General features: G+C 43.2%; 1 protein-coding gene across 1 annotated transcript in view; it reads left to right on the forward strand.

Moving 5' to 3' along the window:
- Nucleotides 1-15866, forward strand: part of HMCN1 (hemicentin 1) — a 323599-nt gene that overhangs the window by 160219 nt on the left and 147514 nt on the right. The window contains exons 19-26 of the mRNA XM_030573193.1: nt 193-337; nt 1851-1963; nt 4346-4505; nt 5096-5270; nt 8526-8653; nt 11563-11835; nt 13119-13214; nt 13696-13890. Of these exons, the coding sequence (XP_030429053.1) occupies nt 193-337; nt 1851-1963; nt 4346-4505; nt 5096-5270; nt 8526-8653; nt 11563-11835; nt 13119-13214; nt 13696-13890 (1285 nt within the window). The remainder of the gene's footprint in view (nt 1-192; nt 338-1850; nt 1964-4345; nt 4506-5095; nt 5271-8525; nt 8654-11562; nt 11836-13118; nt 13215-13695; nt 13891-15866) is intronic.

The raw sequence follows: 15866 nt of genomic DNA on the forward strand, positions 1-15866 counted from the left end.
ACTAAAAGGTGCCTTATCTGATGTTACTGAAATCCTATTCAAAATATATTTCATGTGACAAATGAAGGAATGTTCTTTTGTATTAACATGGCTTTGAGTTGTTACACCAAAGCCACTAGTATCTGAGATACTTAGGGCTATAATACAGTTGTGTGTTTTCCATAGTTAAAATGTACTTTCCTCTTTCTCTAGTTGGTCCCAAATCCCTACGTTAATGTTCGCAGTGATGGGAGTCTGCACCTTGAAAGAGTTCGGCTACAGGATGGAGGGGAATATACTTGCATGGCAAGTAATGTAGCTGGGACAAACAACAAAACTACCACCGTCAGTGTATTTGGTAAGGGAAATGGTGATCTCAGGGCTTCCATTTCTTTTCAAAATAAGGTTGCACTTTTTGGAAGTAGTAGCTTGTGGAGAGAACTTTTTTTTAATTTAAAATTACAATAATACTTCAAATTTACTGGGCGCAATGGAATTACAATGTGGAGTAATGCAATGGAGAATCAGGACCCTGCATATAATGCAGTTAAATGATCAAGCCTGCCCTTTTTGAAAAAGATGACAAAAAAGACTTCTGACATCCATAAAAATCTTCCTATTTAATTGTCTACAAGTGATGGGTTTTGCAGACTCCCTTACTTTATTAACAAAACAGACACACAAGTGGGAGTTTATTGGAGTACTATGCCAAGTGCTGTCTAAGAGGTTACATAACTATTAAAAGAGAGCACAACTCATGAGAATACAGTGCTTAAAAATAAATCATTTGGCAAAGATGCATTTTTAATACCATGAAAAATGGAAGTTTCTCACTCATGGTGAAATGAATGTTTGCTCTGCAGTGACCCAGTAGTGTCATGGTCTGAAATTCTTACATGTTAAATTAATCAAGGGAGACATTTTTTAAATTTCACTAGAATGCTGGAACATCCTTTTCAGTACAAAATTGAGCACTGTACATGTCGTTATTTGCCAATGCTTTGCAACTGTTTTGAGTTTGACAAACTCTCTCTTGTGAGCAGCTTTTGGGGAAGATTTTTCAGATCTTGGGAACATGAGGTGGGGTGAAAAAGTTGGTATATGTTGTTAAAGAGTCTAGGATGTAAGGCTAGGATAATGTAGGAATATGAAGCCTTTTGTTTCTGTCACTAAATAGGAATAAGGCGAGTTTGATAGTGAACTGAAGTCTTTATTATCTCTTATCTGTTTGGAGTCTGTGGGAACTGATTTGCAATTCTCAATCAAGTTGCTGCAAAAGTCAGTACATTCCTTACAAAAACCTTTACTAGCATTTTTAACAACTAAAGATTGAATGAGCATGGAGAGTGACCTACCTCTTGGCCTTGGGCCTGGAGTAGTCTGTCCTAGAGAAGTTCCCCATTGATGGCAGTAGGTTCATCAGCAGATAAGCTGCATCCATTTTCACAGCAAGTGCAGACGAGAACAAATCATGCCCTGCACCATTTCAGAAAACATTGCTTAAAACCTTTTTGGAGGCTGTCCTAACCATGGCTTTCTGAAATGGTGCTGAACATAGTCTGTCATGTTTTACACATGCTGAAATTATATGCATCCAAACTAATATTTAACTTGCTAATGACACTCATTGTCAGCAACAGGTAATTTTTGTACTATAGACCACATCTTAAGGGCGGTAGTGCCAAGTCTGTATTGAGTCATTGAGGGCAGAGTGAAATTTCCCAACTCTCTATTCTAATAGATATTTTCAAGGCCCACTTTATGTAGATTGAGTCTTCTTTGCTGAATAGCAGTTGATTGGGTACAGAATACATCGTGATAATTATACCATGGTTTAAAATATGTATCTGTGTGTATGTATGTATTTTTAGTTCTACCTATCATTCAGCATGGGCAGCAGATATTCAGTACAATTGAAGGAATCCCAGTAACATTACCATGCAAAGCAAGTGGAATTCCTAAGCCATCCATCGTCTGGTCCAAGGTAACTTCTAAACTTTGAGCTGTTTAAGTTAAAAGAAGAACTGAACACATGATTTAGCTATAACAGGAGCTATGTACAATGAAGGCAGCCAAAAATCTCTATCCTAAGGGACCTAGAAAACACTCTTTATTCATATCTGCTTCTGTTTTTCCATGCAGTACTCTCTGGCTGTGACACATTCAGCTTCCACACTTTGAAAAGCTAGAACGACTTTATTGGTTATCTCTGGATCCTTTTTTTTTTTTGTTAAGTCTTGGAAAAGGTTAATATAATTATTGTGATTTGAAAAATTAGGGATGAGCAAACTGCCATAGATTGAGAGTTCAGATTCATTTTGGAGGCTTATTTAAAGTGAATTTCTGCTCTGAAAAGTGAGTATGTAATAATGGCTTCTTCAGGGCACATTATGTAACTGATTGGAACTCAGTAAACAATTCTGTTCGTTGTACTCAAGAAGGAATAGAGTCCAGTTCAGTCTCTCTCAGCTACGTTGGCTTTACAAGGCTAATAGGAGTAAAAAGCAATAAAAGCTTATTTTTTCATTAAAATTATTAAATATGATTCTTGATGCACATAGGGAGCGGACCTTTTGAGTAAGAAGGTGCCTTTTAAATCTTATTTCAGATTAGAATGACAATTTAAGACATGGTAGAAGTCTCCAAAACTCTTGAGTGTCCAGAATTAGGATGCAAAGCTCACAAGGTTTTCTGTTATGATTCCCTGCACTTTCACTCATATTGCTTGCTGGAAAGAGATGCAAAGAGTGGCCCCAGAAACAGTGTAGAACATTATTCAGACATTTCAGAACTTCTGGTCATTCCTAATATGGGTGACATTTGGGTCAGAGTTCTTATGGTACCCAAGCTATTTTGTTTTCATCTCTGTAATAATCATTGGGCCTGCATTCTACCCTCAGTTACTATTCTGTTGACTTCAGTAGGATTGCCTGGAGGTTGTATTGCTGTTATTAAGGGCAGAATTCGGCCTAGTGAATTATATTAAATATATGGATATTACATATGCCTCAACATAAAGTTTAAAGCAGCAGTGTTGAATTGAAGTCTATTGTCCCAAATGAAGTACTCAGATCCTTACTTATAAACAGTGAGCCAAATTCTCTTCTTCTCAATTATGCTGGTGTTATCCAGTTGACTTTAATGACACATGTGAAACTAAAAATTTGGCTGAAAATCTGTATAAAGGAGACATATATCTGCATAAATTAGTATATGTAGATAGTTAATATAAATATGTGTAAGGCATATAAGAATATGTACCACTGTTCGTAAGTTTGTAGGTTACATAAAGTTATTGTGCATTACAAGTAGCTTCCTGAGTGCTTTTTTAGCCTTGTATCAGAAGTCCAGCTCTTAAGGGAGCCTTACACCTGGAACATATTTCGGGGGATGAGTTTAATTATTCAACCGTTTGAGATGCTGTTTGAGGTATACCTATCAATGACAGTTTTCAGAATGGGGGGGGAGCAGCAGTGGATTGGACTAGATCAGGGGTGGGCAATCTACGATCTGTGGGCTGAATCCGGCCCATCAGGGCTTTCAATCTTGCTTGCAGAATTGCCAGCCCCATGGCACAGCGGGGCTAAGGCAGGCTCCTTGTCTGTCCTGGCCCCGCGCTGCTCCCAGAAGCGGCCGGCACCATGTCCCTGCAGCCCCTGGGGGAGGGATGGGTGGGTAGAAGCCTACGTGCGCTGCCGTCACCTGCATGCACTGCCCCCTGCAGCTCCCATTGGCCAGGAATGGGGAACGGAGGTCAGTGGAAGCTTTGGGGATGGTACCCACAGGCGAAGGCAGCACGTGGAAGAGCTGCCTGCCCCACCCCAACTCCCAGGAGCCACTGCCAGACATGCTGTCCACTTCCGGGAGTGGCACGGGTCAGGGCAGACAGAGAGCCTGCCTTAGCCCTGCTGCCACCCCAGAGCCTTTTGAGGTAAGCGGCACTGGACCAGAGCCTGCAGCCCTGCACTCTTCCTGCACCCCACACCCTAACCCCCTGCCCTGAGCCCCCTTCTGCACTCCGCACCCCTGCTGCACCCCAACCCCTTGTCTTGAGCCCCTTCCTGCACACCGCACCCCCTCCCACACCCCAACCCCCTGCCTCAACCCTACATTCATGGCCCTGCATACAATTTTCCCACCCAGATATGGCCCTCAGGCCAAAAAGTTTGTCCACCCCTGGACTAGATGAACTGTTCTGAGCTACTTTTAGCCCTAACAGGTTTGATACTTCTAATAATTTAAATGTTTCTGTTAGGCTTCATTTTATCTCTGGAAGCATTGATTTCTATTTGATCAAGCACTTGTACATTGCTGTTTTGTCTGAGAAAATTCATTGGGTTTTTATTATTATTTTTATTATGCACAGAAAGGAGAGCTGATTTCTCCCAGGAATATGAAATTTTCTGCTGGGTCTGATGGAAGTTTGTATGTAGTTTCACCAGGAGGAGAGGAGACTGGGGAGTATATGTGCACAGCAACAAATGTGGCTGGTTATGCAACAAGGAAAGTCCAACTAACTGTTTATGGTAAGTATAAGTTAAAATCAAACGTATTTAGCCTCCAGCAAGCTGTTTTCAACTTCAAAATGCACTCAGATGGAAAATCTGAAGTGAAACTCAGGTTTACCAAACTTCCCATTAACCAATATCTAATTGTGGTCCCCAGAGTTGCATGGTAATGAGATTAAAGGGATTATGCTCCAAGAAGTATTGTTCCTTTAAAGCAGTCTAGTTTGTACAGTTGTCTGGCATTCACTTCTTTGAGCTCTTTGACTGGGGACCTCTGGCCTAATTCTGATTTCATTTATACTGGGGTAAATTGGCAGAAACTCTACAAAAGTTAATGAAATAATACCTTGTTGGAGAGAAGAGTGAAGCCTCTAGAGTGCTCCTTTTGATGCTTTCTGACCATCTCCCACTATCATCTGAAATCCTGTTTACCTGAAGGTTTGGACTATGCTCCAGGATAGTCGGATAAATAAGTCTGGATTTTGTATGCTGAATATGATGTAGGATAGTCTAATCTGAAAAGTTTAATTTACACCCCATTATTTTATCTTACACATGTGAAAATAGATGACATATTTATTTCACTTTATTAATGTTTTTTATTTTAGTGAAACCCAGAGTGTCCAGGCCTGGAGACCAGCAAGGAGGTACATATGACAAACCCATAGAGATTTCAGTGACTGCAGGGAAAGATGTCACACTTCCATGTGAGGTGAAGAGTTTGCCACCACCCATAATTACCTGGGCCAAAGAAATGCAGCTTATCTCTCCATTCTCTCCAAGGTAACAAAATGTGATAGAAACAAAACAAAATTCAATTTCTTCTAAGCTCTCAGGTTTTTGGAAGTTTTTATTTTTTTTAACTGCCTGTTCCATTCTGATGAGTGTGTAAGGCATTGGAAAATCTATACTTCTGTGTCAGCTGGTTTTGAAATTCTCATTCCCAAACTCAGCACATTATTCACCTTTTTGAACTGATTTTTTTAGGCTTTCCTGCTGTTGGCATTTTACAGTTTTTTCCCAGGCTCTCAGATTCTGCTCTTGGTTCCTCCAGTGTAAAATCAGACTTAGTTTATTGTGGTCACTGGACTAACTCTGCATTGACACTGAGAGGGGACAGGGTGGGGGGGCTGGGGTGGGGAGGGGGAGAAGTGAGAACAAAATTCATCTCTTAAATTCTACAGGCCTGTTAAAATCCCACCATGGTCTTTGTTGGTCTCCATATTCTGTACAATGCTGTGTTGTTTTGTCTAGCATATTTCTTACAACATGCATCACAAAACACTTCATAGATGTAAATAAACCAATTTGAAAGAGAGCTTTTAATCCTTGTGGCTGTCTTTTAAAGCTCTGAACATTACTAAAGCCATATTTCAGTCATCGTACATACCATGCTCCAATATGCATTTATAAGAAAAAGCAAGCATTAGAAGTCAGCACAGTGTTTCACTCCTCAGGAGGCCGGGTCCAAATAGCCTTCTGTACACAGACACCTCATTATTATCATTTATTATTTATTTTATGGTGGCACCCAGAGCTGATCATCTGTGCTTGATTTTAAATCTTAAAGTTCCATTTTCTTTTATGGTTATATGTTTAATTGCTGAGTTATGGGGAGAATTGTCTGTATTATATGAAATATGAATTCCTAATAGAATATGAATGACCTTTAATGTTTAAAACTGGTTGCAGGCGTCTACTTATTGCCATTGTATCTTGGATTCAGAAACTCTCCAGCTGCTTTTAAAAATGTGAAAACATTTATTAGTTTAGGGCTTATGAAAAGTGTTGAACTGACTTCTCTGGAGACTGAAGTTCTTTGTCTGCCCATCAGTTACAGTATTGGCAATAGTGATACAAGCTTTCCTCATGATGCCCTGTTAAGGTACTTCAGTCCTTATGTGCAGAGACCATCTTTAGGGGTGAGATGTTTTATTCCCCAAGTTAATTCTGGGCCATATTGTGCCCCCACTCTTCTGGTGTTGTACAAGATTGGGGAGGATCAAAGGAGGCATTTTCTCCCAGTGTATCCCCAGCTAAGGGGTAGGCACAGTTTCAGTTCCCCTGAGTAGAGGGCCTGCTAACACCATCAGGGCCCCAACCCACCTGAAAAAGGGCATGGACCTGTCCCCACCACACCAGCAAGCAGAGCTGGCCAGACATAGGGGAGACGCTGTGCCCTTTTAGAACCTCCCAGAGATTGCCACGCAGTGGGGTGAAGTCTTAGCCCCTCATATGGGCCAGTGCCTTAGGGTGCATATACACTGTAGGATTCTTTCAGTGGCATGTAGTATCCATCCACACACAGCCCCCCTAGTACGGATATAAAAAGGTGTGAGTATGTACCTGGGGTACATATCCTACATGTTCTTTTCTGGCCCAAAGCATGCTTCCTGTCTATGCTGCTGTTTTTAGCAGTGTAGTGATCTGCTGCTAGAGGCTTTACCTTCACAGGAACAGGCTCCAGCAGCGGGGAAAGGGTCTGGCAGCTCCCCTCGGCTGGAGACCACCTCCTTCACAGGCAAATGTTTGAACAGCAGAGAAGCTCCCTGTTGCTGGTTCCCTACTCCACAGCAAGGAAGGGCTGTTAGCTCCCCCCTGCTGGACCTCTTCCCTGCCACAGGGAAAGGTTCTGGCAGTGGAGAAAGGCTGTGGCAGGGCAGTGGGTCAGCCTTTCCCTGCAGCGTCCCCTCTGCCATAACATGTCCTGTTGCTGCAGTGAAAGGCTCTGGCAGTGGGGAGCAGCTGAAGCCTTTCACCTCTGTCTCCCCTCTGTCAGAGCCTTTCACTGATACATGTAGCTACACACTGCAGTGTCAACAGGGTGTGCTTTTCACTGTGGCATGTAGTTGCACCTACGCTGCACGCTGTAGACATGGTCTTAGTGACAAAGTCTGGCCCTCAGATTTTGCCCTTTCTCCTGAGACTGCAACAGTTAGCAATTCCAGTTGTGCTGGTGGTTTTTGTAATGAGTGCTCTTGTGTATGGGGAGAGAATTTATTTGTAAATTTTTGTATAGTTGCTGTAGCACCTCACACACATTCATTTTTGTTCATGTCACCCCTTTGATGTAAAGAAGTATTACTATCCTCATTCTACTTTGAGGCACAGAGAAATTAAGTTACTTGTTCATGTCACTGAACCAGATGTGCAAAATGGAACCCAGGCTTCCTGAGTCTCTGATTAATGCTTTAATCACAAGGCCATCCTTATTCCCTAGATGAAGTGGACTTCACCAAATGGGCTAAATGTGAGCAATTGGTTAATAGCAACTTTCTGTTGCTGCTGATTTGGGTTGACCTTGAGCCTGTGACTTAAGTGAAAGGGTTCCATATCTTATTACCAGTCCTATGAATCACACATTCCTCAAAAAGTTTGTTTCCAGTAGAAAAAGGACAGGATTTAAGAAGTCCTGTGAGTACCTGGAACACCTACAGTTTGTCCTGTGCATCCTGCCATGTTTCAGATAATTTGCTTTGTATTCTGAATTTATTGATTCAGTAATGAGTTAGGAAAAATTTAGGAATGATAAATCACAATTATAGTTACATAAAAGCCTGCTCAATGGCACTAAATGTCATGCTAAACAGGATATTTTAGTTCATGGCAGAGCCGTCCCTACCCATACGCAACGTACGCTGCATGCTGCTCCGGCCCCTGCCCCATCCCATGGCCCCGCCCCTGCTCCACCCCAGCCCCACCTCCACTCCATCCCTTCCCCAAAGCCCCCATCCCTGCTCTGCCCCCACCCCACTTCTTCCCACCCCTGCTCCACCACAGCCTTGTCCCCACAGTGGGGTCTGCACTCACCGGCAGCAGGAAGTGCAGTGACCCGGCCCCAGCTGTGCCGCCGGTGAGTGATGGGTGGCAGTTCCTCCCTGCCCCTAAGCCAGCCTCGCACATCCCCCATGGAGGTCCGGGGCCCCAGAATAGCTAGGGATGGCCTTGGTTCATGGTATGTACTAGTAATGTCTAAGTAAAGCTCCTCCTTCTCTCAATAAATATTTATACAGTTATACATGTTTCCTATTTTTCCAGACACACCTTCCTTCCCTCAGGGTCAATGAAGATCACTGATACACGAGTTTCAGACGGCGGAATGTATATCTGCGTGGCCACAAATATTGCTGGGAACGTGACTCAGTCAGTAAAGCTAAACGTACAGGGTGAGTTATTTAATTACAAGAGTAATCCCTTCTGGAGGTTCTACTAAGGAAGCAACTGGAATTTTAGTGCCTAAACTTTTTCATAGTGTGAACCACCTCTCATAGGCATCTCCCTGTCTCATTTAATATCATATGGACCACACCCTCCTCCCATTTGCTATCACATAACATACTTCCTTCTCTTCTCTTAATGTGATTTAGAAAATGGAAATCTGGAGGAAATATAGCGCCATATGATCAGTCTGCTCTCCTTGAACCACCAGAGCTTTGTGCGCTGAGAACTATTATTCTAATGCCAAGTAACCAGAATGTCCACAAATATTTACAAAACTTTCATTAATATTTACCAATCCAGGGGGCATACAGAATCTACTTGCCTGCCTTTTCTCATGGTTGTAGACTATAGTGGAAAAACTAATGATATTTCAGTTGAGCTTCAAAAATATTGCACAGATTCCATTGCAAGGTTAAGATACTGGTAAGTATTATAATGGCACTCCTCTGGACCACCAGTGAGGGACCGTCTGCTGCTTCAGATTCCCCTGGGGAGCCCAAAGCGGCGGACCATCACTTGTGGCCCAGACTGCGGATGGACCTGCCGTGACCTGGGAAGAGGTGCCCTGACCCCAGCCCGGACCTGCCATGGATGGGGAAGAGGTGCCCCAACTTAGCCCTGGCCCGGACCTGCTGCGGACAGGGAGGAGGTGCCTATTCCATAGTTCCAGCCCCGGAGCTGCTGCGGCAGGGAGAGACGCCTCTCTCCACCAGACCAGGTGCTGCTGTGGGAAAGTTTGCTGGGGGGAGTCCTCTCTCCCCACTCTAGACCCAGGGTAGCCTTCACCTCAAACCCCTCATCCCCAGCTCGCATCCCCAGCCGGAGACCTCACCCTCTGCATCTTAGTCCCCTGCCGCAGCTCCCTCCTGCATCCCAAACCCCTCATCCTTGGCCCCACCCCAGAGCCCTCATCCCCTCCTGCACCCCAACCCTCTGCCTCAGCCCTGAGCCCCTCATCTTCAGCCCCATCCCAGAGCCTGCACCCCCAACCGGAGTCCTCTTGCCCCTGCACTCCAACCCTCTGCCTCAGCCCTGAGCCACCTCCCACACTCCGAACCCCTCGGCCCCACCCCTGCCACATGAATTTTGTTATGTGCACCAAAATGGAGGTGATGTGTCACACACCACCTCCATATTGGTGCACATAACAAAATTCATTCCGCACATGTGTAGGAAAAATTAGAGGGAACATTGGTAAGGTGTGCTTCTCTGTTTTAGAGAGCAGCCTGCTTTGTCTTTCTCTGGTTTGGGGTTCATGTGTGCTACTGTTCTGAATTCAAAGAAATAAAGTAGTAGTATGTTGCTACCTTCCAGCATGAGTATATACATTTATTATCTAAGTTCTCTCTTTTTATCTAACTTCTCTGCCATGAACGTAACGGTTAATTGTTTCAGAGATTCCTTATGTGTAGGGCTGCAGTTTGTCATGGTGGTGAAAAGGTCATGGATACCAAGGCTTCTCTGTCCACAGCTTCCATGTAGGAAGGCTCTAGGTGGGTTGCTCACTGGCCAATGTGGAGAGCAGGCCCAGGGAAGAGGTGGGGGTCAGAGAGTGAACCTGCCTCACACTCATCCCGCAACCTCAACCCATGTCATGATAGGGCCATGACCAGGCCAAACTTGAGTGAATGGTATTTCAGCAGAGAGGCAGCAAGCGCTGTGACCCAGTGTGCCAAGGCACAATGCCTGGAGTGGGGAGCCAGGCCCAGCCCCTGGGACCCAGGAGCCATGGCTGCCCATGCCCTAGATGAGTTGGGGAGGCTTGCTCTCAACACCTAGCTCCAGCCCTGCTGAACACAGGAGCTGCTACTGCCCAGGGTGGACTCACTCTCAACCCCAGGCCCAGCTCCATGGGACACAGGAGTTGCCACTTGCCTGTCCTGTAGGTGTGTGTGAGGCAGGCTCCCTCTCAATCCCCGAGCCCAGCCCCAAGGATCACAGGAGTTACCACTGCCTGTGCCTGGGGTGAATGCAGGGTGGGGTCTCTCTCGAAGCCACTCTCTTCCCCAGGGCCTCTCCTCCTCACCAGGCTGGGATTAGGGTTGTAGTACTGGAGCAGAAGGTGATGCTGGAGGTGTGTGGTGCCCCTCTCTGTGGGGTGAGGAGGAGGAGGCAGCAGCAGTGCAGGAGGAGGAGGGCACTGGCCTGCTGTGATTTTGGAGAGACATAGTAGAATTTTATTTGTCATCGGCTTTTTTTTTATCAAATATCCAGGAACAGTCACTAAACCCATGACTGTTACTACATTTAGTGTGGCTGCTCTGTGATTTTTTTAATTAAAAATGTCCATGACAAACTGCATCCCTGCGTGCATCTTTTTATCTTGAGTGATTCCTATAAAGAAAAGCATTGGGGCAAGGCAGTTGTAATGTTGGTTTATACCATGGTTTTATTCTTTGCGACCAGCAAAAATCTATTCCAGCCGCATTTTATCTTCCTGTCTGAATTTAGCCTAGAAACATGCATAGCTGGGATTAAGAGGAAGGAAGTTAGAATGTTAAAGAGCAAATGTAATTGACTTTATCTTAAAACGTTTGAATTGTTTTGTACTATGGGCAGCCAGTACCCAGGAGCTCTTTAAAATGTGCTTGGAAGAATGAAAGTACAATACTTCTTTGGAAATAATGTTTTAGGATTTTAAATGTAGAGTCTCAATGACTTAAGCAATGGTGTACTGTAAATCTTGTCTGCAGGAACATTCAGTTCTGATTGCTTGCTGTTACTTAGGGACATTAAATTGCATTGGGCAAGGGAAAGGTATTTTCTAAATGGATAACATTGACCATATTTCCTCCATGAATAGTCTGCCAGATCTTCTTTTTCTCATTACCATTGATTTATTCGTCTTGCCTAGTTCCTCCAAAGATACAACATGGGCCTCAAGTTATGAAAGTACAAGTTGGTCACAGAGCTGACATACCGTGCAATGCTGAAGGGATCCCTCCCCCAACAGTCACCTGGTTCAAAGGCAGAAATACCATGCTAATAGATGGAGGACAATATATCAGCAATCCGGATGGAACACTGAGCATCAGCAAAATCCAGATTTCAGACTCTGGAATCTACAAGTGTGTTGCTAGTAACATAGCTGGCAGTGATGAATTGGAGATAACGATACAAGTTCAAGGTATTTATAACATGGCCTGAGTCATGGACTTACAGCTGTGATCAAGTGTAGCTTTATTTTAATATATGATATATCTTGTGTTGTGGGGGAAGATAAACTGTTGCACTTTCAGAGAGGTAGAGGATCTTCAGAGGATCTTTGATTCCACTGACCTGTAACCGATCCTACTTAGGAGACATCACTATCGACACTGCTGCCTGACCCAATATCAACATCTACAGACATTTCAAATGCGGTAATATTATGTGATTGTTTTGAGCAGAGGAAGGCACAAAGAAACATTAGATAGTTTGCAAAAATATGAAACAAAACAAAACTTTTTAATACTTGTAATTTTGTGGTTGGTTGATATTACAAGGGGGATCAAAATCAGCCTGAACTATGGTGAGGCTTCCTCTGCTTCGTAATAAACAACACACCAGCGAAACTGCATTAGAATCCTGGCTCTATTACTCCAAAACCACAAACCTCTGTCACTTGAGCTAAAGGAACAGGTCTGTTAGTTCTACATGTAGGAGGACTCTTGTTTTTTTTAAAATGCAAACAGCCAACAGTGGGCAACATGTTCGCACAAATATAATGTCTGAGTCTTCCCTCACTTACTTGCTTTACATATATACAATTCTATTGACTTCAGTGGGGGGACTTCTCATTTATAGTGGTCTTAAAGCCCATACTCTGAGCATTAATACTGCTTTGGATTTGGCCCATAATTCCTATTTAAAACAGTGAAACAGGATTGGGTTCAGAACGATCTACAACAAAAAAATGTTAATAACTTTGTTCAGTTACGAACTATTTTCTTCAGATACACTGAGCACGTGAATTTTCAAGGAGATGCAAGACAGAAAGTCAGAATGGGTAGGATGGTGTCTTTGAGCTACAGGAAGACAAAGAAACATTAAGAGAAGAATCAAAATTTCAAAGCAGGATAATTCTTTTAATGATCTGTAGCTGAAAAACAGTTTGTCCAATTTCCATCAAATTTTGCAGAAACATCCTCTGTCTTCAGAGTAAATATAGCAATTGTCAGAGCAAACCAATTTGGACTAGATTCTGAAATCCTAATTCACACAGAGTCATAGTTTACTGTTTAAGTAGTCCCAGTGAACTAAATGGAACTGCTGGAATACTACCCCTACTGAGTGTGTATAAGGATATCAGAATCAGGTCATTTGAGAATTGGAAGGAAGAAAGAGGTGTGAATTGCCTGCGTACATGGTATGTTTTGACATTGAGAGGAGGGACTAAGATTATTTACTCTGTTTCTGCTTTTCTTTTAGAACCTCCTACACTAGATGATCTTGATCCTCCTTACAACACTCCATTTCAAGAAAGAGTTGCAAATCAACGTGTTGCATTTCCATGTCCAGCAAAAGGTGTGCAACGCTGTAACAATTGTGGCTGATAACTGTATTTTTTCTCTTAGGCACTCATAGTTGCAATGCATCTTGGTGTTTTCTGGGAAGGTAAAAATGTATAGTCCTTCTTAAAAACAACATCTCACTGGGATATTAAAAAAAACCTTAACAGTAAGAAAAAGGGCCATTGATACTAAGTAATTTAACTGATTAGGTAGTATATTTTTGTAGGACAATGACAGTGCAAGGGTTCTTCACATTGCCCAATGGTTGGAGTGGCAGGGACTACCTCTAAGCATGAAGGAGGTTTCAGTCCCCAAGCCTTTTTAGCCAGTTGTGCCCGTTCAAACTACAGTGTGTTTTGTGATTTACAGAAGCTGCAGCAAAGATTTTTCTTACTGTACATTTTTCTCCCATGCACTGCTCTAAAGTAATATCAATCCTTTCTTTTTTAAATGAAGCAGAAGTCTCTTGAAGTTCTATAAATTTCTCTCATTAGGCACCCCAAAACCTGTCATCAAATGGTTACGTAATGGCAGGGAGCTGACTGGCAATGAGCCAGGCATTTCAGTTTTGGAGGATGGGACACTGCTTATCATTGCTTCAGTTACACCGTACGACAATGGAGAATACATCTGTCTAGCAGTGAATGAAGCAGGAAGCACAGAAAGAAAATACAATCTGAAGGTTCATGGTAAATAACTATAGCTCTTAAGGGGTAATTTTCAAAAGGGCAGTTTCTCCTTTGTTTTTGTAATTGCACACACAAAATGCGTGCCTCTATTTTTGTAGTTGTGGGAGCAAATCTGAGTATTTGTACCTGTAGCTACCTGACTGACTGTGAGTTCTGTTTACTTATGCTTAATGCAGAAACCAGCCTCTGTTTGCACAAATAACCAAATGATTATTATAGACAGCCATACATTTACATGACACTTGGAAAACATGTAAAAGACCAGGTGTTTGCTCCCAAAGAGCTTATAGAATAAGTGCTAGATATTCCCCTCTATTAATGCAGGCGAGGGGAGTCATTGCTAGAAGAACTTAGCATAGAATGGAGAAGCAGCTGCTCCATGACCTTCTCCCCTCCCCACCCCATAAAGCTCCTACCACACCACCTGGTAGGGGATCTATTACAGCATATATCAGGAGTCAGTGGACCCTCATAGCAGCTACTCTGTGTAGTTCCATTCTAATCTGGTTTATTTCCAATAGGAAGTTCCCACAGGAATTAACACAGCCCCAAGCTGTGTTAACTCCCCTTCTATGTCTTCTACCCTATTTAGCAGGGGGAGGTAGGGCACAAGCATGTGCAGAGAACCTATGGTTACATCGCTCTCTCAGTATCATTCTTTCAGAGGAGCACCATAGGCAGCTCTGTTTCCAGTGCAGTTACCGTGGGATCCATTAGGATGTTGCCTGCTTTCCCTATAGACCATAGGCTCTGTGGGGTTCCAGGCTGCTCCTTGATATTTGCAAGGCAGCAATGTGAAGTTCCATCCACACACTCATGAGACATTACACCTTGGTCCAATTCTCCTTTGGGACAGTGATTCTACAAGCAGCTATACCACCTGCATCCTCATAACCTCATCCTCTCTGAGTTACCCACACTGGAATATGTGTGGACATATGGACCATCACTCCAAGAAGAAAGGGAAATGACTTATCTTTTTGCAACTGGAAATGTTCAGTATGTATGGTTGCCATCTATATTCCACTATTCATTCTTCTTCCCCTCTGCTTTGGATCATGTCTGATTATTTGATCTGTACTGCCTCTTAAACCGTTGGCAGAGATTACGAGGAGAATAAAGGCCACTACAAAGCAATAGACATTACTTGGAAGAATCTTCCAGTCTTAGGCATATGGAGCACATGCATACCCACAGTGGACTACAGATAGGGACCATAAATCTCAAAGAACTTTGGTTACAAAAGTAAGTAACTTCCCTTTATGCCTATACAGGACAGCAGCAGGCATCATGCCTCCAGCTGCATTTGTAGAGAGAGTGATCACTAGTGGCCATTGCTACACCTATGGAAAAGGTGTGGCGTATACTTCCTCCAGTGCAGCTCTGCATTCACAAGTCAGTGTGCAATGTAAGGGACCAGAATCATGGCGATTCTCCTACCCCTTGGAGACAGGCCCCTTCTGGGACACTGAGCGCTTCCAGTATTGTTAGTGAGAATCCCTCATTCCAGAGACCATTTAGGAGGAAGGGTTTCCTTACACTCTTTCCCACAGTGCATCTGTGCTGGGTCAACCATAATTATTATTAGCAATGTGTCAAATTAAAATAAAGGATTATACTTAAACCAACAGGAAGAAGAAAACTAAGTGACAAGGGTTCTATTCAAGTTTATCCTGTCTAGCAAGTGTTAGCCTAATGAAAGTGCCAAAGTAAGATCTTAGTTAGAGAGCCTCTCACCTGGCTAACCTCGACATTCTCTTCTTCTTAAAATAATACTGGGACTTCTTTATAGAGAAGATCCCTTCCTCTTACAATGAAATCATTTTTTTCCCCCAAAGAAAATATTCATCCCTGCAGAAGGGTCACACTAAATGGAACTGCAATTGGAATGTTGCAATTCATTGAAATGATTTAGGACTTACATTGTATTTAGCTGTATCTGAGTTCATGGTACACAGCTTCCACTGTAATCTACC

Source organism: Gopherus evgoodei, chromosome 8 (assembly GCF_007399415.2).
Source record: "Gopherus evgoodei ecotype Sinaloan lineage chromosome 8, rGopEvg1_v1.p, whole genome shotgun sequence".
NCBI classification, from domain to species: Eukaryota; Metazoa; Chordata; order Testudines; family Testudinidae; genus Gopherus; species Gopherus evgoodei.